Below are 25,295 nucleotides of genomic sequence, written 5' to 3' on the forward strand. Positions count from 1 at the left end.
CTCACACAGCCTATATTCGTTAATATAAAGACTGTTTGCAGACTACTTAATAAACACCCCAAACCATTTCACATTTAGAATTATAAAGCAAAACTGCAATTAAAACAATCCAACAAGCAATATCGCCGCACTAAATCGTTATCTTTTTGTATGATTAAAAAAAAAACAAAAAAAAACAAGTGTCTATAAACCCGTGCGTCACACAGGTCCCTGGCGCTAACAGCAAATCAGAAAATAATGTGAGGCAGCGCCTGCTGTAAAGTCGCAGTTATTGCTGACAGCTGAGTACAGCAGACAGCAGTGATGGCTAAAAGAAAGAATACGGAAAGCCGCCCATTATACGTAACTCTAATATGGATGACACTTGCAGGTAAGAATTTATCTTCAAAGGAAGATACAAATACTGCAAGTATAGGAAAAAATGACACATACTTTAGCATTATTAAAAATATATTTAATACTAGTAATACAAATATATTTCAGGGATTTTAGACAAAATATTTTAAGCAATTTATTAACAAAGTGTTTTATACTCTCATCTATAAACATACACATTCCTTGTATTGCTTCAGAAGAGTTTGAGGTAAATATTTTGAATACTATTGTAAAATATGATGCTTCTATATCCAGGCTTTTAATTTAAAGTGCTTATTGGCAGTACCATCTCCGCCCGTATATTCTGCAAGTTCTTACACTGTTTCATTTGCCACATATTCAAGTTCGTTAAACACTTAAATTGTCTAGTTCAAATTTTAAAACTTTGTCCATCCCTAACGGAATATTAAATATATAATTTTAGTTCTTCTTCTTCTTCTTCTTCTTCTTCTTCTTATTATTATTATTATTATTATTATTATTATTATTATTATTATTATTATTACCACTTTTCAGGACTGTGTTCTGGTGACTTCGTGTCACAGATTCCACATGTTCAAAAGGCTGAAGAAGGACGGAACGTTACGCTAAATTGCTCGTACAACACCTCAAGCACTAATGCTGTTTATCTGCAGTGGTACCAGCACTATCCCACCGCAGCCCCACGCTACCTTCTTCAGAGATATTCCACAGGTGGTGGAGATGAACTCGGCGTAAAAGACGGCAGATTTTCTGCTGACCTGAACCATTCCAAGCGGTTTACACAGTTAACATTGCGAGAAGTAAAACTGTCTGACACTGCCGTGTACTACTGTGGTCTGAGAACCACAATGCATCAGGGCTGTTACTTGGTGTGCACAAAACCAGAATAGAACTAAAGCTGTATGTTTGCATAAGCAATTGCAATTTAATAAGCAGGAACACTTTTAAGTGAACAATATAAAGTGCCTTGTAAAAAAATTCATACCGTATCAAATTGTATAAATTTAATGAATAACATTTGTTCTATGTGATATTTTTATTTGAGTTATGAGGACGTGGAGGCTAAATTAAACCACCTAGATTATAGAATAAAGTCATCCTTCAAAGACTTGGCATACAAGAAAGAAACAGAGAGACAAACATGTGAAGTAAGCTAACTGCAGGTTAGTTCACAGTCCTAATTACCACAGCAAAGTGGCAACGAAACAAGAGGACATATTTTAAATCAAATAATTAATTAAGCTTAAATTAACATCTTCAGGGATATTATACACTCTGAAAACTGTTGAACAGATGGCTTGATAATTTAAACTATTTTATTTGTTTCATAGCATAGCATTCTTAAACTTACTTTATCCAATTCCAGATAACAGATGCCAGGCCAGAAGCACTAGGCAGGAAACAGCCCTGGAGAGGACATAAAAAATGTGAAGGACCCACTTAAAGGCACACACTCATATGCAGAGTGTTAATTTTGGATCACCATTCAACTCAAACATCACATCTTTCTGGATGTGGGAAGAAATAGAGGAAAATAGAATATGAAAATTAAATTCCTTGATACTTTAATCACAGGAACAAAGTATTTTTCATTCAATATCAGCTATCTCAATGCATCCTTTTATAAATGTAGCAATCTTTTAGTTTTTAACATCTATTTTTATATTTTATTTATTAACATTGTTAACTGACAATTAAAACAGTAATGTGAAACTAAAAATGCAATAGACTACTTTGCTGTGTTTTTCTGCATTTGAACCTAAATTTTATTCTTGAAAGTCAAGAAAAAAGTAATATAATATATATTTTAATCAAGCAATTACATTTACTTTAAATATCTGTTTTTAAAGGAGAACAAAGAAAAGTGAAATGATTTTTATTAATAGCACATGATAATACTGCATGGACTAGGCCACTGGTCTAAAGTTCAGTCATGGTGGCCTGGTGGTAGATTTTAATCCCAACCAACATTTGATTCATTTGGTCTCATACCTCAATTAATGTAATTGTTATTTCCTAGTTTAAAAGTTTTCATATAAATCCAGAAATTACAAAATTGGATTAGTGATATTTTTATTGTAATGGAAAAAGCTTATAGTTCTGTTACTTGGTAATAATATAGTGTTGTTTTATCTTGATTTTATAGATAGATTTTTACCATCACATGTTTCATTCTGCTTTACCAGGTGTCAGTGGCATTTGCCCTACTGTGTTCTCCGTCCATTGTTCATTGTCATTATTAGATTACAATTATGGGAGCAAACTGTATAGAAAAGATGGTGAATATATAGTAGAATGATATAATAGAGTTAAATATTTTAAAATATTGTATAAATAAAAATATTTCCAAATTTCTTATGAATATAAATCTAACATTACTGTGCTCTTCTGAATGCTGGATAAACGAATAAAAAATAAAGGCAAAGAAAAAAAAAAAAAAGGCCAGGGGCCTCATGTATAACGCCGTGCGTAGAACTCGCACTATAACATGGCGTAAGAACAAAAGCTGAAATGTGCTTACGCACAGAAAAATCCAGATGCAGGAATCTGTGCGTACTCCAACTTCCACGTTCTTCCGCTACATAAATCCCGACCAGCGTGAAAACTAACGCTCGCACGCGATTATGTAACGCCCCAAATCCTCCCAGAATTACGCCTATTTGAATATGCAAATCAATATAAATCGCCCTTAAGCGCAGCCTTCTGTGAAAAGACAATGGGAAAAGCATGGGGAAAATATAAGAATTTCAGCGAATACCAAGTGGAGGCAAAGGAAAAACATACTATTTGTTCAAATAAACCGTGGTTTAATCAACAAAAGGAAGTTGATCGAGTGACATAGCGTGTTGGAGAAACTTGAAAGCTCACATTCACAAATCAAACAGTGCCGGAAATAAAAAAGAAGTCACATATCAAAGTCGCCGTGAAGAGCCGAGTTGTAAGCCCACTGTCTGAGTGTCATATGAAAGCTTATTAGAGTACAGAGAAAAAAGGCACACAGTGAGGAAAAAGCACGAAATGTCAACTTCAATCTCGACATTTCCACTTTAATCACGTAGTTTATTTTGTCATTAAAGTAGAACATCATAAACTTCATCTTAAAATCGTTTAATTAACCAGTTTCTCAAATCACATCGTAATTAAAGTAGCACGTTAAATGCTTTGTTTTGTATTTGATCTTCTATGTGCTCTATGTGTGTGAATCACTACTTGCTTTTAAACCGGCTCTCTTCCTCCAACTGGACACAGAATCAATTACATTCATAATATTACAGTTCTCTGAATAACTAAAATACTGAGATGTATACGTGATATCATTTTCATGATGATAGGAGTTAAAGCACGTTATTAAACATGGTTTCACTTGATGAAATAATTTATTGCAGCAGTACAATCAGGGCGGCTCTAGGCTTGTGGTGGCACTGGGCAGAGGAAGAATTGGTGACTCCTTCGCCTGCCCGTCAGTAAGGTAGCTTATGCACAGTGGATGGCTGCATAGCCGCCTCGTGCTCATGACACAAGCATTTAACTTTTGCCGAAATTTGTTGCTGTGTTTTTAGCTGTGTTGTTATTTTCTCTTTCTGTTTTATATTCAATATATATTGGCGTAGCCGTCACTGCAGTCAGTGCTTTTCTTTACCCAAGTAACCGATCGCCATACAATCAGCTCTGTAATAGACGTTAAGCCATCTGTAAGCTTAGCGCCGATTCTTCAAAACGTTTAAAGAACATTGTAATATTTTTTCTAGTACATGTTTAATTATTCTATCCTTAACGACACTCCCAGTGAAGAATATAGATTATTTAAATGAAGTTAAAGTTTTATCTGTATAATTTAATAAACATATTTTGCTGAATTTCACCTTATAAATGATATCGTTTCTGTTTCTGAACCGCGAGGTCCGTACAGGAAAGGCTTTAAAACATTTTGCAGTGGCTGAGACAGCGTGTCCTTGAAGCTGTATACCGATAATTCCCTTTCCGATCAGCTGCTGCTGTGATTCACACTCAGATACAGTGATATAAATACTCTGAGTGGTGCAGTGAGAGAAATATTGAAAAAGATGATCCGCTGTGGCAACTCCTAACAAGAGCTGAAAGAAGAAGAAGAAGAAGAAGAAGAAGAAGTGAGAGTAACAACGCTAAAGCAGTTATGGTATTTGGAATACTATGGCTGTTCCCTCTACCATTATATTGTTACAAGTTAATTACAATCAGAGGCATTACACTAATAAACAATATGCGGTTAGTTTCGGGAATTTATAAAGCGTCAGGAAAATAAGGTGTAACCACACAGGAACAGTAGCACTGCTTTGACGCTGGGTGCCGCCAGTCTGCAAAACCGAGCAGAGAACTTGCGTACAACAAGGTATGAGGTACCGTGGAAAAGTGCGTGGATTTACGCCAAGTGTAGGTTTTATACATCGCGATTTCAACGTGGAAAAGTTCTTATGCAACATTTCTGTGCGTACGCACCATTTATACATGAGGCCCCAGGTGATTATGCAGTTAGAGCAATTAAATCTCAATGATTCACTGATTGTGAAAATGGTTGAAACAAAATTCCGCAGCCACTTAGCCACATTGGAAATCTAGGACTGAACTTGGGAACCACTGAAATTCATAAACGTCTTTCTTGATGTAGCTGTGGAAGTGCAAAACTAAAGAAACAATCAATACTAAAGGAAACATTTTTGAATGAAGTATGTAATTATAAAATTGTAAATAAACAAAAAAGATAGATAGATAGATAGATAGATAGATAGATAGATAGATAGATAGATAGATAGATAGATAATGTCCTCTTGTATGCAATTAAAAGATTAAACAGTTCTAAAAGTGGATGAATGAACTATTTTTATTTTATTTTTTTATTATTTTTATTATTTTGTAATGGTACCAGTAGATGGAGACATTTGCTTCGTGTTTATGTTTAATAAGAGTGAGGTATCTGTGTAATATTTACATATTGTCTGGTGCTTAGTCTTTTGTCAGAACTTACAATAATAATAAGGTTGTATTTGAGTTTTTCTTCAACCTTCACTTCTTTATTTTGCAGTTAAAGTTTTCTATAGTTTGTCTTAATTTTTGCAACATGTTTGTAATATTTGTCTTTGGAGTAATTTATTACTGCAATATCCCAATTTATCATAATAGTTTTAAAAGTATTCATATTCCAATATTCCTGTAATGTAATTCCTGTAATTCATATTCAAACATTCCTGTAATGTTATTCCTGTAATTCTTGTAATGTTACTATAAGAGCCAGAAATAAACTGGTTTGCCTTTAACTCTGCACTTCATTCATGTATTCTTTTAAAAGTTTGTATTCCATACTCTTGTATCTAGAAAATACCAGCCCTTTACATAACAAAAAAGATGGTTGTTTCCTCTTTGATTTACTTTCACTAGACTTAGTTTCTAGTTTCACTGTTTGATTGATCTAATTCAATCTTGCTTTATCTTATCAATTTAAGTATAAGTTCTTAATCCATCTATCACTTACTGTCATTCTACCAATTGTTGTATTCTGGTAGTTTTTTGTCATTCTTTAGCACTTTCTTTAATTTAAATCTCTAGTTTAAAGTTTTTCTAAGATGAAAATTGCTTTATCTAACTTTGAGCTCTGCTTTAAATTGAGAAAATGCCAATAAAAGGAGAGCTGCTTTTGACTGGCTGCACCCTCATTTACATTAATTGTTTTAATGATTTTTTTGTGTTTTTAATTTGACCTTTTTACATTTGTACTATAAGAAAGTATTTTGATTCATCTGCTATTTCTTCTAAATTTTGCCAATTGTTGGCATTGTATTACTGTAGTTGTCCAGAGAAGACATGTAGCAGTATGTACACATGAAAATAAACTTGAACATGAACAGGATATCACAAACAAATGAAACATAAAACTTAAGATTCCAAAATCCTTTGCTGCACCTCAATGTCCTGCCAATCCCGACTTATTTCAATGCTCATAATGAACAGACTTAACTTGACAGTAAGCACGCCAACACCCCTGAATCAGAACATAATCACTCCACAGACTTGCCAATTAAAGATCTTAAGATTTTTTTAACCATGGATGTGACCTCAACCAAAAAAGAATATTCATTCCAAATTTCTGCAAAAGGAAGGTTTGTATGAGGGATACTTTAACCTCTTTTACTGACAGATTTCAGGTAGTTAACAGGCCGTCTGAAAGACTCATCAAGCAGAATAGGGGTACAGTGTATTCTGGGAAAACATAAAGGGTAAAGCAGAACCAAGTTATGTATAGCCAGCCTGTATGCAATTTCAATGAGCTTTTGATTGCCGTGGGATTTGACCTTGAGCTTGTGTGACAACCATTTTCAGTGTATTGAGAAAAATGTCTACTCTGCAAGTTGAAGCAAAGCTAGCTGTGGTCGGTTTGTTAGTTAAATTTGGGCAAGGGGTGCAATGGCTACCTTTTGTTAGATTTTTTTCAATAACAGTTCGGTTTTCATTTTTAGTTTAATTGGGCAACTCTGGAAAGAAATCGTTCTCTTCATTTTTACTTAATAATAACTTGTAACCAAATAAGTGAACCATCTAGAATCTGTCATCTGGTACTAAATAAAAAACTGCATTAACCCACCCAGGTTGAATTGTTTTTGTATTGCATATATTTCATGCTATTGGTTATTATGCAAATAAATCTAAGTAGCCAACTCGCGGCGTACCATACGCCGCATAATCAGGCCATTTTTTTAATGATTTTTAAGCACAGGGAGAAAATTAACATTTGAAAAATTGGTAATGTAATAAATCAGCAAAAAAAAGCAACATTGTAACAATGCACGGAACAAACCAACACATAATCGTCCATGCGGCGCTCAGGCACGGAGGGTGGAATGGGAAGAGAGGAGAAGGACATCCACCCCGCTCCCTCCATCATGCTAGTCTGCTGAATTCTCATCCAGTATGCACTGCCCGCTCATTGTCTTTGCACAGTCCATTGCTCTGTGCGGTTTTGGCTGCCTTTCTATATATAATCCACCAAGACACCCGACCACGGTAGTAGTGAGGTGGGAGGGGGGTGTGTACAGTGCAGGAGCATCTAAGAAGATGCATGTTTGTCGTGAATGTGAATTGCTGTATGTAGCGTGTAAAACAGTTTGTTATGGTCACCCAGTCGTGCGTCGTAACCGAAAACTCGGTTTTTAAAGACTGCTTACTTCATTGTGTATACGACTGTAGGTGAATGAAAAGATATAACTCTGGAGAGGGCAACATACAATACAGCGTTGTACACGCTGCACACAGCGATTCACATCCGCGACAAATATGAATCTTCTTAGATGGTGCTGTCGCGTCCACCCTTGCACTCGAAGCACACACACTGCCTGGTCATGTGCCCGCTCAAAAGAGCAACTAACAGAGACTCACCCACCAACTGTAAGACCATGGAATACCCTTCGGAAACTGTTTTACACGCTGCATACAACGATTCATATCCGCGACAAACAAACTGTTTTACACACCGCATACAGTGATTTACATCCATGACAAACATGCCTCTTCTTAGATAGCCCTGCCGCGTTGTGTGGTGCCTCTGTGTGAACCGGTCAGGCACAGAGAAGTTCAGCTGCTGAGAGAGCGTCTCGACTGTTGCAGGGCCTGCATTGGTGAAGCAGGTGAGACGGTAATGAAACAGAGGCACAGGTAGCGAGGTGGGTGTGTACAAAGTGCAGGAGCATCTAAGAAGATGCATGCTTGTCGCGGAAGTGAATTGCTGTATGTAGCATGTAAAACAGTGTGCTATATAGTGCACGTGGTCGTGCGTCGTAACCAAAAACTCGGTTTTTAAAGACTGCTTACTTCATTGTGTTTTAACCTCAGTTGTTAAGGAATGTTTTAAGGATCCCATCGGATACCCCTCGCAAACCGTTTTACACGCTGCATATGGCGATTCACCTCCGCGAGAAACATGCCTCCATGAACAGTCAACGTGGGTCGGAGCTGCATGTTGCCTCTACGACAGACGAATATAAATGACGCCATTTTTTCTGTGCCGTTGCGTCTGACTTGGTGGGCGTGGCTCTGCGAGTTGTCGTCGTATCCAATGGTCTTGGATAGGTGTCTCACTTGTTGGTGGCTTAGTGAATCCACGCCCCTTCCGGCGTGCTTTCCATGGTTGTCTTGCCTTAGTGAATTATATATATAGATATTTAAATAAAAACTTAAACTCAATGTCCCTGCCTGATGATTGATTACTAGTGTTGCCAAATGCTATGATTGGCATTCCATTTCTAGGTATGGTCCCCTAAGGGCACAAACTATGCTTTCTATGACTGGAGTGGTGAACTGGGATGAAGTAAAGGAGTGAAACTAAAAGTCCCAGTCAGTGAAGCAGCCTGCTATAGAGGTCCCTAGGGTTGAATATGTGGAGTACAATATGGACAGTGAGACAGATAGGAGGTAAGAGATAATAGTTATATGGATGGGTGTGAATTAGAAAGGTTTAACTACTAGGTATCTGTGCAGGAGAGACTACGATTGCCAATTTTTCTTTGCTTTGGTTTAGGTCTACAACTTAAGCTGCAAGCTTGTCTTATACTGACACTTAACTTCAGCTCTAGTGTGAGTTTTCTTCGTATGACCTTTCTTTGGAATCCAGTTTCTAGGTCTCAACTTAAAAGACTGATCAGTCACAGGCAAATTATATTCAGAAATGTTTCAGTTTTTCCACTTTCCAGTGGACAAAGAGACATAACCTCTGGCAACCTTTATTCACAAACCTTTGCACCAATTAACAAAAGGGTTGAATGTAGGTGCAGCCAGGGTATTAAAGATAAAATGCTCGTGCCTTCTTTTATAATCTTTTACAAGAACCAATTCTCTGCTCTCTGCCATGTCCTTTCCTAGCTGTTACTTCTGCTATGCAGTAGGCTACCACAAAGCGAACCCTTCTACTCCAGTGGGTAACCTAGTGCTAGACGATGAAAGTGGAAGTCTGTAATGAACTTTGATATGGGTGCCATATTGAGTCCTGCATTGCTAAAAGAAGGCAAGGCACATGAGCAAGAGAGGTTATAAGTAAAACAACATGTCCTTCTACTACTAATAATCACTGACTGCCCCAGAGGCACAACATTTATGCAAGCAAAAGAGCACCACTATATGTGAAACTTCAAAGGGTGTAACTGTAGTGTGGCCCATAAACACAAGGTACAACCAAAACCAAGAAAGGGAAGATCAAACAAAGGAAAAGAGATACAGCATGTTTCACATGTGACAGGGAAATTCTCTACATATCCTGCAATAATCAGTAAAATTCATTGCTTTAAACCGTTTAGATGATAGGAATCAAAAAAAGAATATAATTTAGACTTTTGATTCATAGAGCTATATTGTTGTAAATGTGTAGTTTGGGGTCAAGCCAGCTAATGTATTGTGGTTATTGATATCACTGTAACTGAACTAAAAGTAAAAACCTGTGTGAAGGATTATGTCTGTAGCTGTTCAAAGTTTCTCTACCTAAATTCGGCAGGAAGATTCCACATGCATATACACATCCACACACACACATAAGTTCACAGGGATTTCTGTGTTGGGTAGGGTAAGCAAGTGCAGGCAATCTGTGAACAAAGTGCAGGCACTAATAATTTTTTTATTCTTTTACGTTGTCTATTTAACCAGGTGAAAGACCAAATCTATGACAAGACAGACGGTTCTGTATGAAAGAACTAGTTTCCTTGTTAATTTTTTAGGTAATAATTAAGGAAATAGAATTAATAAATTCTGCATTTTTTCTATAGGAGTGAAAAACGTGACTCTAAGTTAACATACATTTAGATTTTGTGTTGTTTCTTTGTTGTCTGTATACTTTAACTAGTGTATACTCATGCTGTATTTTCCTTATGTCACAAATATGAATAAACTACATTTTTTAAATTGTAGCAAGCATGTTCGGGTTATTTGTTGAAAATAGAATAGCACCACATCAAAACCATAAACAGAGAAAATGAAAATGTAGACTTTTGCTAATTTACATACTATATTGAAAATATACCTTTATACTACCGACTTCCCGGTTGGAACAAAATTTCCTTTAAATAATTTGTTTATAGTAGTGCCCAGATAAACAGAGCTTGGATTCTGCCCAAATTGTTGCAGGACAAGAAATACAATAATTTGAAATTGCCTACATTTTATACATAATCAAAGAGATTTCAGAATGTGCTCTTTCCTAGAAAGACAAATATATTTGAAATCATTCCCAAACAAAGAACAATCTTGTCCCCAAGCTATAATGCTCTTGTGTAGGCTTCTGTTATTTATGACCAGATCTGGGAGAACCGGACATCATGTTCATTTTCATTTATGTGCCAGCTTTGTACCATAGTTTATTCTTGCTTGATTGGGCCAGTCAGTTAATCAACTTTTTCATAGTTACAACATACATATATTGTGAATATTGATGGAAATTTTGTTATGGATCTGCTTAAATCTCTCCCAACTCAACCAGGAGTTTCCTCTCTCTCCCATTTTATGAATTCTGTAAAGATTGTAGTTTAACTGATAACGTTCCTGCTAAAATTCTGCTGGCCAAAGAATACTGTTTGTTTTCTCAATGCTACAAATTACAGTACTGGATATAGTGTACAGTGCATATATCACTTTTAAGCACTGATCCATCTTTTTTTAGATTCTTCCTTTACATTCTTCTGTCAAACGTGAAAACATGCTTCCTAAAATCTATCATTTTTACATGATAAACAATGTCCGCAGAAGAATATGCAGTATACAAATACTAACTAATTAATAACTTTTTACTTGGTAAAAAGCAAGGCTACAATAACCTTTGAAGATGTGAATCTTCTGGGTATGTACAAAAGACTGCATTTGAGGATTTCAAATCCCTTTTTTATCCAATCTTAATCTCTCTAACAAAAAAGGATAGTTGAATTTCAGTCTCAGCTTGGAAAACAGGACCCCTTTCAGTGGATTAAACCCAAAACATTCAAATAATGATTGTTAGGCCTGATTTACTAGTTTTGAAACTGAAAACATTTCAGATTCATTCCAACAGAGCCCATTTTAATAACATGTATCAGGCTCAGTAAGCCCTTAGCTCTCAACGTCCCTTTTAATCCCTGACTAATTTCTTGCAGTCTCTTTCATTAGGACAGAGTTACTGTAGGTGCAATTATCAATGATACCAATTTGTCTTGCATCACACAGGAGGAATCTTGACCTCCATGAATAATGACATGAATTCATATCAATATTCTGAGGACCACTTTTACTTGCTCTGTATCAAATGCTAAATGCCACCCTTTCCTCACATTATTTACAATCTCCTAATAAACCAAATACCTATTTCCAGTGTCAAAGATTCAGTTAACTTTTACCAACAAATAAATCAAATACTAAATTCTTGGGAGATGCTATAACATGCTGACATCCATTATAAACAAAATGCTCCACCCACATAAAGCTGGATTGGTTCCTGTTTAGCCTCCAATAATTTACATAGACATTTCAAAATTATTAATGTACAGTATCCACTTACTTTCCTATTATGCAATATTGCTAGCATTGGATATTGAAAAGCAGTTGCTTGCTTGAAATGTACATTTCTCTGGCATTTTTTCTACAGGCTGTGGAGTTTATAGATACAATTAAAATCTAATATTGTAATCATTCATTAGTATGGCTAATGAATTCAGAGATGTCTCTGCTTTTATTAAGAAGGGATCTAAGCAATGTTGTACTTTCATACTTTTTGTCTTATCATTGACTTCATTTCCTGTGGATATTTTTACACCAAATCTACTCTCCCTTATTTTAGTTCCTAATTAGAAAAAACAGCATGTCTCTCTCTTTGTAAATGTTGATGGCATACCTTTGTTTGAAAATTTTTTAAATTCTAAAATTAATTGGGCCAAATGTTTTTTCTTTTTTTTTTTTAACTCTCAGCCCAGTCTGAAAATTCCCAACTGCAATCCTAAGAACTTTGACCTACTTTGCACTGGCCACTGCTGGGATAAACTCCAAACCCCACAATCTTGTATTAAACTAAACAAGTATAAGAGTGTTATATATATACTTGTGTCAATTTGAATCATACAACCTGTAAAGATTACTTTGGGCATATTGCAGGACAAACTGCAAATATTGAGCAAAACACAAAGGTGGGAAGGATCTTCTATAAAAACAAATGGTGCATGCTCTAGTTTTTCATTTTTATTTTTTTGATTTAATAGTAAATTCTTAAAGGAATCAGCTTGTTATTTTTAATTTTGTGTCATTTCAAACTCTTCTCTCTTGCTTAGACCTTCAATTATGCTCGTTTATTCTGATCTGCAGTTGTTCTCACCTCTAAAGGGCTACATTTCTTGCTTACAACACTTTTACCCTGCCAACCTATTTTTTTCTTGCAATCTGCTTCTTTTGTCTGAGAAAGCTTGTTTTGGTTCTTTATTGGTTTTAACATAGATATAAATGTTAAATGAACACTTTCAAAACAAATCAGATCTCAAAGGGAAAAAATCTTGCTGGATATCTATGCTGATATGGACTGGATAATGTATTAGGAATGAAAGGGTGCCACATCGTTTGATGGAAATGATAATTATTGACCAGAGGGCCGAATTCAAAGATACCTTGAAAATCAAAGTGAAAAAATAATGCGGCAGGCTAGTTCATTTTACCGCGAAATAACCCAAAATCATACTCAGTAGTTTGTATGGCCCCCTTGTGCTTGTTTGCATGCCTGACAATGTCGAGGCATGCTCCTAATGAGAAGACAGATGGTGTCCTGGTGGATCTTCTCCCAGATCTGGACCTGGGCATCACTGAGCTCCTGGACTGTCTGAGGTGCAACCTGGTGGCGTTGGATGGACTGAAACATAATGTCCCAGAGGTGTTCCATTGGATTTTGGGTAGGTGAGTGTGGAGGCCAGCCAATGGTATCAATTCCTTCATCCTCCAGGAACTGCCTGCATACTCTCACCACATAAGGCTGTACACTGTTGAGCACCAGGAGGAACCCAGGACCCACTGCACCAGCATAGAGTCTAACAATGGGTCCATGAATTTCATTCCAATACCTAATGGCAGTCAAGGTGCTGTTGTCTAGCCTATAGAGGTCTGTGTGTCCCTCCATGGATATTCCATACCAGACCATCACTGACTCACCACCAAACTGGTCATGCTGAACGATGTTACAGGCAGCATAACATTCTCCACAGCTTCTCCAAACCTTTTTACATCTGTCACATTTGCTCACGGTGAACCTACTCTAATCTGTGGAAAGCATATGGTGAATGAAGGGCAACAATGAGACGGCCCCAAAACAGGAATGGTTTAACAGATGGAGGCCACTGACATTTTTCCTTCCTCATCTTTTCTGACTTTCTTCACTAGTTTTGCATTTGGCTACGGTCAGTGTCACTACTGGTAGCATGAGGTGATACCTGGAACCTACAGAGGCTGCACAGGTAGTTGAACCTCTCCAGGATGGCAGTACTTACCATTGCCATTAGGTTTGCTGTATCTACCAGCACAGTCTCAAGGCTATGGAAGAGATTCCAGGTGACAGGTAGTTACTCTAGGAGAGCTGGAGAGGGCAGTAAAAGGTCCTTAACCCATCAGCAGGACCTGTATTTGCTCCATTGGGCAAGGTGGAATAGGATGAGCACTGCCAGAGCCCTACAGAATGACCTCCAGTAGGCCACTGGTATGAATGTCTCTGACCAAACAATCAGAAACAGATTTCATGAAGGTGGCCTGAGGGCCCGACATCCTCTAGTGGGCCCTGTGCTCACTGCCCAGCATCGTGGAGCTCAACTGTCATTTGCCATAGAATACCAGAATCGGCAGATCCACCACTGGTGCCCTGTGCTTTTCACAGATGAGAGCACGCTCACCCTGAGCAAATGTGACAGACGTGAAAGACTCCGGAGAAACTGTGGAGAATGTTATGTTGCCTGTAATATCATTCAGCATGACCGGTTTGGTGGTGGGTCAGTGATGGCCTAAGGAGGCATATCCATGGAGGGATGCACAGACCTGTACAGGTTAGACAATGACACCTTGACTGCCATTAGGTATCGGGATGAAATCCTTGGACCCATTGTCAGACCCTATGCCAGTGTAATGGGTCCTGGGTTCCTCCTGGTGCATGACAATGCACGGCCTCATGTGGCGAAAGTATATAGGCATTTTTTGGAGGATGAAGGACTTGATACCATTGACTGGCCCCCATGCTTGCCTGTCCTAAATTCAATAGAATACCTCTGGAACATTATGCTTTGGTCCATCTGATGCCACCGACTTTGTCAAGCATGTGGGGGCCATACAAACTACTGAGTACGAGTTTGAGTGAAATTTCAGCAAAATGGACTAGCCTGCTGCATCATTTTTTCATTTTGATTTTCGGGGTGTCTTTGAATTCAGCCCTATATATTGATAATTTTCATTTCCATGAAATGACGTGGCATCCTTTTGTTCCTAACACATTACCCAGTCCATATCAGTATAGATATCCAGCATGATTTTTTTCCCATTGAGTTCTGATGTGTTTTCAAAGCGTTCCTTTAATTTTTTTTAGCACCAAGAAATGTAAAGCTATAGCCAAGATATATAAATAAACTTAAAGCTATAGGAAATATATTATTAGTGTTTCTTAATAGTTATTTCTAATTGAAATTACTGGTGTAAATTCTATTATTCACATATGATTTGTAGGATAGACTAGCATTATCCATTTTGACTTATTTTGGTACACAACTTCTTTGCTGCCAGATACTCTTAACCTCAGATCAAGTGTGAGTTCTCTCCTCAAAAAGCCTTTTCAGAATACACTTTCTAGGTCTTATCTAATACAAATGAACAATCACAGACAAAATGACAACCAGAGATATCGCTGCCATGTATCATTTAAACATGTAGTCAATAAACAAAGAATCATAACTTACCGATTAGAACATTGATGGACAAAATATTGCACCAATTGTCAACCAAAAAGTTGGGCATATGTGTATTCAAGAAACCTTTGGAAAAATACCAACTTGTTTCTTTATAAGCCATTGCAAGCACCAGATTTCTGCTTTCTCTATATATGTCCAGTGCTCTCAGGCTGGCCATAACCGCTGTTTCATATCAGGTACCATGTTGCCTAGGGTGTGGTCTGCAACAAAAGCTGAGAAAATCAATTTTACTCCAAAGGGCAGCTTGATGCTGGACTGAAACAATGAAAAACTGTGTGTATTGGAGTCAGATGAAGGTGTTGTGAGTCCAAACCTTGCTAAAGTAAAGCAAGTTGCACAAGCAAGAGAGAGACCTACGTAAAGCTACACATTCATCTTGCTAAAGGTGAGAATCAACTGATCAAAGACTACCCAACAGATATAATTATTTGAAGAAAGCCACAGTGTGTGAAATTTCAGAGAAATGCTGAACATCCTTCCACCAGTGCTGAAGAAAGAAAACCCTAAAGGATTGAAACAAAGTATCATTTACACATGGAGTCAACAAGGCCAAACTATAAGTACACCTACTTAGATTCCTAGAGCTATTGATTGTTACTCTGTGTTTAGGATAAAGCCAGCCAAATATGGCAAAATGTGGTGGGAAGCCTTCAAATGACCCATAAGACTCCCCAGCACTTTCATTGATCTTTCAAGCAAAATGTCACCATTAACCCAGCTAGACCCCAAATACTACCTGCTGGTTTCAGCAAGATCAGACTTTAAATATGGGAATCTGGTAAAACTACTATGTTACTCAAAAAATAAAGTGAAATCCACAGAAGGAGAAGGATAACTACAAACGTTTGTCTTGCACCACACGAAAATGACATCAAATCATCTTTATAACAACGAGATTTATTACCAAATGTTAAAAATACAAAGTAAGGTTTCTGACAGCAAAAACAGATGCAAAAGGAACTGGCTAAAAAGCAATCCTAAATAAACCAAGTCCCAATACAAAATTCAAAAATCAGAAATCTAAACATTGAGCAAGAAAATCATAAGACCTGAGAAACCAACAATAAAAAAAAAACATAACCACAGTCAAAACACAAGGAATGAAAATGCAGTTAAAGGAGCACAATATTAAATCAACAAAATAACAAATAGATATTACAAGCAGTAATTTAACAATTAACAAAAATAACAATAAAACATAAAATACACAAAATTTTGACCAGCTACACAACACAGAGGAGCATATCTGAACAAACTAATGAGGAAAGCCTGCTCCATCACTCGGCTAACCTTGCACACACAGGAAACTGCTGTGGAAAAGAGGATGTTATCAAAAATGGATGCAAATCCCCTCCAACCACTCTAAGAGGAGCTTTCCTAGAGCACTTTTAGCCATAGGCCCATTCCACCATCATGTGCCTAAAAATACCTCTGGGAATCTTTTCTTCCCACTGCAATCAGACAAACCCTGCTTCCTCCTGGCCCCCCAAACTAAATGCTGACTTACTTTAAATGAATTTTGCCATTTCTGCACAATGCACATTGATTGATGATTGATTGATTGATTTATTATTAGTTCTGTGAATCTGTATCATTGCTTTTTATGTTTGTGCTGCTGTATGAATCTAAATTTCCATTTGTGATTAATGAAGTTAATCTAACCTAATGTAATCTGTACTGTATATATTTGCATATACAGTATGTAACTACTATTCTCATTATGTTATGAATAAATTACATTTTTTGGTTTATTGCTGCAAGAATTTTTGGGCTGTTTGTTGAAAAATAGTCTATCACTACATCCAAACCACATGCAGAAAAAGTGAAAGTTATTTACTGTAGGCTTTTGCTAACTTAAAAACTTTGTTTATAAATTTTACAGATATTTTCATAGTTCTGGCATCCAGGCTGGAAGATGAAAAAGAGTTCCCTAACACATACCTACAGATTACAAAAGTCCAATTTTCAGCAGCCATTCCTTCAGTGTTGCAATGGAAAACTCCCTTAGTTTATCCTTAGTCATTTTTAAATGCTAATTGGTTATTAAAGTAAACTCTGTAATTTCGTTACCACTGTTGAAACTTGTTATTCTGTTTATTTTGGCATTAAACAAGTTCAGTTCTGGGAGCATAATGGATAAAATGAAATAGGTTTATCAAGCTTTATCAAGAAATGTGTCTGTCTATTCTTTTTTTGCAGAATGAAGGTTATTCTATTCAACAAGATTTCATACAAAGATACCTAATATTGGGAGAAACCAGGATAGAGAATGTAGGGGAGGGCGTATATAGACAACTGAGTAGTAAACAAAAAAAAATTGTAGTATAAGAGTCTTCATTAATAAATGTCAAATACTAGTGCCATCTGCAACAGAGAAATCCTCTCCTTTTATCACAGTCCAGAGAAGATGCTCAGTGAGGGCAATTCCCATTGGATGTGATGCCTGGAGCAAGCTCTGCCTCTTCCAGTCATTCTGTCATAAAAAGTGACAGCCCAGGAAGATGAAGTGTCTAAGATCACAATAAGCTGATACTTATATTTGCATCTTTTCAGTTGTGTGTTAGCACCCATTTTGCTTTTATTTTTGTTATTTTTTTAGTTTTGTTATAATTAAACAGGTTTGCTGGGGTTGTATTCCAACATTTTATCCTGCTTTCAACTGCTTCCTTGGAGAAACAGTAGTTCTAATAAGGACAAATGTGTGTATAGGTTTAAATTGAGAGGCTTTGAACAAATTAAGTATTTTAAAATGTGAGGGTAAAACCAACATATAAATAAAATAGGTGAATATATTTTAGAATAATACAAGACCCAGTAAAATGCTAAATCTGTATACTGGATGCAGCTCTCAGGTGGGAGTCTCACATTTAGAACTACACCTCCTACCATCCCCAGAATTTAGGGACCAATTACTCTTCATGCTCTGAAAGTAAACATTTTTTCCAAACTGGCCATCTATGTGTGTTGGTAACCAGAAGTAAGTTTCATTCAAATGCCCAGTGTAGAAGAGAAAAATTGCCAAAACATAGAAATGAATTGAGGTTCACAACCCAAAATATTTAATTATTTAAAGGAAGAAAACATGAAAATGTAGAAAACTGATCTAACACAACAAGAATGGTAGTACATTTATTTGACAGGGGAACATCTGAAATAGAATCCATTCATCTTATTCCTTCCATGAACTACATGGAGGAGGAAACAGATGCAATATTTTCATAGAAAAACAATACTTACCTTATACCTAGCCTTCGTATGACAATCTGTACCACAAGCTACAACAGAGTCCTTAATCTATTGCCACAATAGTTCCCCCCAGATTACCTTTTAATTAATTCCATAGTCCAAGAGAATGTAAGGTGTTTTAGGAAAGCTGAATCATGTTACAGAGAATCATTATGGAAATGGTCTTGCAGACCATTAGCTTGTTTTTTTGTTTTTTTTTATTGAAGACAGAATATCATGATTCCTTGAGGGAAATCTATACAATCTGATGTAGTGTTGATTTGGCTGCCTTTTGGGAGAGTTGGCTGTTAATGTATGGAATGTGTTCAAGAGGTCCACTTGGGATCTTGATTGCTCAGATTTCAGTTACCTACTCAGGGACATCTTAGTAGGAGATTTTGTTCTGCCCTATGATGGACTGGTGTTTATGTTTTCTCTGTCTCAAACAGGGGCACCTTGGTAAGAACTGTACAGAAAGTATGAAATGTCAGACATGTTCTTTTCAGCACCTAGACATCCTGCACATGAAAAAGACAGTGGAGCAGCATCTAAAGCTACGGCTAGTGTGGCAACATCTACTGAAAGGAAAACCGAGACTGGAACTTGTACCTTTACTGGGGCCGGAGAAGAATGCACACTACAAGTAGTTCCTGTTAAGGTAAAATCTAAGAAAAGTGAAAGGTATGTAGAAACATACTTTATAGACCTCGGCAGTACAGTAACAATTTGCACTGAAAGGCTCCAGAGACAATTTAGTCTTCAAGGGAGAAAAACACAAGTATTCCTCAAAACCATGAGTAATTATGATGATGATTCAAGGATGCTAACCCAATGTTCTGTCTCATTAGATTTACAAGTCTGTGGTCTCAATGACGTTGAATATATTGATTTGCCAGAGATCTTCACACAGGTCTCAATTCCAGTGAACAGAGAAAGTATTCCACTACAAGAAGATATCAATCAATCAATCAACATTTATTTATATAGCACATATTCATACAAAAAAAATGTAGCTCAAAGTGATTTACAAAATGAATAGAAAAATAGAAGACACAATAAAAAAATAAACATAAGTCAACATTAATTAACATAGAATAAGAGTAAGGTCCGATGGCCAGGGTGGACAGAAAAAAAAAAAACTCCAAAGGCTGGAGAAAAAAATAAAATCTGTAGGGGTTCCAGACCAAGAGACCGCCCAGTCCCCTCTGGGCACATATCGATAAGTGGGCATATCGTAAAGAGGTACATCTATCTTATATTGACTCTGAAGTTGATCTTTTAATAGGAATCAACTACCCAGAAATCATCGAGCAGTCACGAATCATATCTAGCCAAGGAGGTGGACCTCATGCCATGAAGACTGCACTTGGATGGGTGGTTGGTGAATCATACAAAGAGATAGATGACCTCGCAAAACAAAGTGGTAAGATGCCTAAACATTCAATCAATCGTGTGTCAATAACAGAGATTGAAGATATGTTGCTGCAACAGTATAACACAGATTGTCCAGAGCGCAACTGTGAAGAAAAGGAGAAGATGTCACAGGAGGACATCAAGTTCATGGGCTTAGCCTCAGAATCTGTAAGACTGGTAGGTGGCCACTATTGTTTAAATTTGCCTTTGAAGGATGAAACACTTAAAATGCAGAATAACCACTGTATTGCTGAACAGCATGCTTTTGGACTCAAAAGAAAATTGAGCAAAACTTCAGGTTTCCACGAAGAATATAAAGGCTTCATGAAAGACATTATAGACAATGGATACGCTGTCAAGGTACCCAAAGAAAGCCTGAATTGCAGTGATGGCAGAGTGTGGTACATCCCACATCATGGTGTGTATCATTCAAAGAAAAATAAGATTCAGGTGGTCCTTGACTGCACTGCCACCTACCAGGGGATTTCACTTAATGAAAAATTACTAAAAGGCCCTGACCTAACTAACACACTCATTGGCATCCTTACAAGATTCAGAAAGGAACCAATAGCCTTAATGGCAGACATTAAGTCAATGTGCTACCAAGTTAAGATACTAGACAAAGACACTGATCTTTTACGTTTTCTATGGTGGCCTGAAGGTAATCTAAGTAAAGACCTTGAAGAATTCAAAATGACAGTACATCTTTTTGGTGGTACTTCTTCAACCAGTTGTGCTTCTTATGCTTTGCGTAGAACAGCCGAAGATACCAGAGATACATTTCCTGAGGAGGCTGTTAACACAGTTCTCAATAACTTCTACATGGATGATTTGCAGTTACTTGCAGACTATAAAGTGAACAGATGGTTCAAACCTATAAATACAGCTGCATGTCATCAGCACAGCTGTGGTAGCTCATGTTATGCCCCGAGATAATCTGACCTAACGGAAGCATGTAGATTGAAAAGAGCAGCGACCCAGGATGGAACCTTGTGGAAAACCATATACTGTAGAATATTGTGTGCCTTTAAGTCATAATTACCACAGCTAACAAAGAATTTTCTCCCTGCCAGGTAGGATTCAAACCAATTTAAGACACTGCCAGAGAGGCCTACCTATTGACTAAGGCGATTTCTAAGAATATTGTGATCAATGGTATCAAATGCGGCACTCAGATCTAAGAGGATGAGAACAGATAAATGGCCTCTGTCTGCATTTACCTGCAGGTCATTTTCTACTTTATTGAGTGCAGGTTCTGTGCTGTGATTTGTTCTGAAACCCGACTGAAACTTATCAAGAATAGCATGTTTATTGAGGTGATCATTTAGCTGCATAATTTATTATACTGTAGAACCCTATAAGAAACATAGAGCATCAAAAGTCAAGCATCTGCCTGTAATAGCATATTATGTATAACATCTTATGTCCCAATACTTTTTAAAAATAGTGAAAAAAATGGTCTTCACCTTAAAAGATATCACTCTGTTCAAGTAGTCCTTAGGTTCACGGAAGTCACTAGACAAAAAAAAAAAAAAATGGCTGCTGTATGTGGTACTCCTCTTTTACTCAAACTGAAATTAAATGTTTTGCAATGAGAATTTGCTTGCCTGACACTTTGTAGGCAAACAACGGAATCTTGTCTTTCAGCTGTCATACAGATTTCACTGAATGCCCCTTTTCTTTGTAAACAATCAACTCATATGAGCATAAATGTTCAATATACCAAGTCTCAAAGTCTCTGAGCACAAAGAATATTTCATTGGCAAAAAATAGAATGTTTGTAATCTGTTTAAACTCAGGCAAGGCAGCATGTACCACAGTGCAGAAAAACATGCCAACCATGAAAGGTGTGCCATCAGTGGTTACCTTTTTTGTGCCAAATACACTACCACCTTTTGTAAAGCTTGTTTCAAATGCATGTGCCTCTGTGGGCAATGATTCAATAAACAAAGTTTCCACTTTTGAAGTCTGCACTGGTGGCTTAAAAAATCTCGATGATGGCAAGTAAAAAAACATTATTTTTTGCTGTCTCTCTGACAAACTTTTTAAAACATTTTTGAAGCTGTATATTTCATGAACTATTTTTTGCTTCCCCAAAAAACGTTTTGTTCAGAGATGCACTAGAGGAACAAAGCATTTTATGAGATTAGGGTAGTGCTCAAGATAATGATGTTTTGGCCGCAACCGAAAGGTGAGGAAGGCCTCCTGAAGTGGCTGCCCATGATCAGAAATTTTAGCAGACATGTACTGTACAGTTTTGTCTGTGAATGTACCAGACAGAGCAAGTTCTACTATGTCTTTTAACTCCATTATGATCTCCCAAAATCTGTCCCCTTCTGGTACTCTTGAGCCTATAAGAACTGGAAGCAGTCTAAGTAGAGTGTGATTCTCATGCCCATTCCCACAAATTGTTCCTTGAGTGGCAAAATTATGTGGAATTGGGTGGGGTTGGTCAAGCTTGTCAGAAAGCTGGTAAGGAAAATACCTATTCAAATCATTAGGAGAAAAATATTTTTTGGTTATCATGCCTTTCAAACACAGGGTAAGCTCCACAGAAACCGCACCTTCACAGAGGTCATGCAAGATGTCGGGTGGAAATCCTGTGATTGGATGGAAATATGAGAGATGGTCAGAAAGGATACAACTGTTTTTTAACACCATAATCATTTTCACTGTCATTGTTCTGTATTGCATGAACGAGGTGATCATGTTGATCTTTTGTCCTCATCTCACAATTACCATTGACTGCATCTGATATCTGCATGCCTGACCTGGTAGCAATACAAAAACGGCAGCGATATATAGACATGACACTTTCATTGAAACCAGCTAGCTTATGTGCAGCAAGGTTGTCAGAAACAATAGAAAAGAGTGTGCCTTTGAGACAGTCACCTAACATCTCAACATAGACACCTTTCTCTTCCAATGTCTTTAAGTCATTCAAGAAAGGCGCAAACACTTTTGCATGCCCAAACTGTTACACACCATTAGAACTACACAAAAGGGAAAGTTGTATGGAGTGTAGTGCAGCGCGATACTTTACTGAAAGATTAGCCAAAATCCAATAAACTGCACATACTTTGTATATTTTCTTTGACGTCCCAAGTGTGTTCGCAATTTCAAAATCATCTATACAGAGAATTATAGATAAATTCGGGCCTTCAACTGAGACAGCAACTATTTTCACAGTATGTACAGTAGATGGGTATATCTTAAGTGAATTAAATGTGCTAAAGGTGCACATACACCTGTAATACAAGCAGGGTAAAGGATAAATTGTGGAATACTGGCCATGATGGCATCTATAATGTCTTTTTAACTGTACTCTGATGGAAGCAGAAAATTAACACAACTTCCAATTCCACGTTACTGGCCTCAACCAACAAGTAAAATAAAAAGAACCAAACAATTATGAAGTGAATGCAATACCGTATGTTACCAATACTTAGTTACGAAATAATACCAACTATCATAACCATGAACCCTAAAAGTAAATAAAGAGAAAGTTGCAACCCGCTCGTTTTAAACCGGCACTTGCGACTCAGATCTAAAATGTGCTTGCCTTTGAAATGTTGGCATATTAACCGAATAAAGGAAGGATTACCATTATTTTGAGGTATTAAAATTAAAAGTAGCAGTTGCTTAATAATTCTCCCAACAAAATATGTTGTTTCTCTTGCATTCTGACCCCTGACAAGCAGCTCTCTTAAGGATGTTCTTCCCAGCGAAGTTGACGTGTTTCTCTAAGGCCACACTAAGTTTGAAGTTTGCGGGTGTTTGTAGCTTGTATACTTGACAAATATATAGAAATAAAAAAAATAAATAAATAAAAAAAAAAACTTTCATATTATTTTTGACAAATCTTTTACACTCATATATAAAATTACTCGTCTTATTTCTTTTGAGAAGCATATTAGCGGGCGCTCTAATATAAACTCAAGACGATTAAAAATTTAAGTGCGAGATGTTGCCATTTTAGACCAGCTATGAGCCAGGTTAAGCTGCTTTCCTATTGGTTTTCGATGCAAAGCTGAGTGTCAAAGCTCACCAAACTTGAAGTTTGGCACGTAAGAAAAAATAAATAAAGTTGTGAGCGAACAAACCCTTTTGTTCAATGATCACGTATTTAAAATAACATATTAATTTGAGTAACAAGCGAGGGCCACAATTTAATTGAATAATTATGACATAGTTTCAATATCGCTACGTTACGCTAAAAGGTGTTTCAACTCAAAGCGAAGGGCAAACGAAGAGGCAAAATCCATCCATCCCGCTATATCCTAACTACAGGGTCACGGGAGCCAATCCCAGGGCGCAAGACAAGAAACAAACCCCGGGCAGGTGTCAGAGGGGGGACATTTTTTGTACACTAAGTCATTCCATTTCTCTCTTAGGAAAAGAAACATGTCAATATTACATTTAAAACCCAGCAGATGAACAGGCAATAGGCACCCATTGTTGGCACTGGGGATGAGAAGTTAAAAGGCTGTTTGCAGATTTTAGGTATTGGCTGTATTGCAAAGGTGTCACCATTTTGAAGTTTATGACTGGTTGAGATTTACAAACAATACCACGTGTGATAACAGAACTGCTGCTTCCTTGGAGGATCCTGGATAATCCAGTTACTGATTGTATCAGGATTGTTTGTGAAATACAAATGTACCATTGTTTAATCTGATTGTCCAGAACTGATAATGGCAGGGACTGAAGTAGATAAAAACTCCTATCAGCAGAAGGGACGGGGACAGTCCACTGAGAATACAGCCAGGGGCCAGGGGACAGAGCACAGGGGCTCGCAGGCTGACAAGGGTACGTGGCTGGCACGACGTGAGGCACAAGGACGGCAATACTTCCAGGGAGGAAGAGACAGCTCTACAAGGAGATGCCAGTTGTGGGTCCAGCGAGAGAGGGAAGCCGCATGAAAGGACCGAGCAAAGCTGGCAGACAAGAAATAAGGCGTGCCTAGGTTACAGCAATACAAGGAGCCCAGGGTGAAAAAAAAGGAACAATGAAGAGACGTTGACAGGGATTCCTCGATTTTGACAAAACTTATCTTGGGAAACGAGTGTCCAGTGAACAAGAGTGCATCCGTGGATAGTTGAACAATTAAGTGTTGAGGTAACACTGAGAACAAACTGGACTTTGCACCACTAAAGGTTGTATCATCCAATTCTTGTTTTAAATGGACTTTTAGAGTGTGGACTGTGTGCTTTCCTTTCTAGAAAATAAATTTTCTTCATGATACTGTTAGATTTGGTTTATGTTCATTTATCTTTTTAATGTACTTATTATTGTCCGGTGTAATAGAAGGTACTGTTGCTTTTCCTGAAACTACTGTTGTGTCTT

The 25,295-nt window shown here is 37.2% G+C and overlaps 1 gene segment (V, D, J or C); it reads left to right on the forward strand.

Moving 5' to 3' along the window:
- The first annotated feature begins 285 nt into the window (after window positions 1-285).
- Window positions 286-1,247, forward strand: LOC120534895. The segment is given in 2 exon segments: window positions 286-370; window positions 892-1,247. Coding segments are annotated over 2 exon segments (423 nt in total).
- Window positions 1,248-25,295: the final 24,048 nt, after the last annotated feature.

This window comes from Polypterus senegalus, chromosome 9, assembly GCF_016835505.1.
Source record: "Polypterus senegalus isolate Bchr_013 chromosome 9, ASM1683550v1, whole genome shotgun sequence".
NCBI lineage: Eukaryota > Metazoa > Chordata > Cladistia > Polypteriformes > Polypteridae > Polypterus > Polypterus senegalus.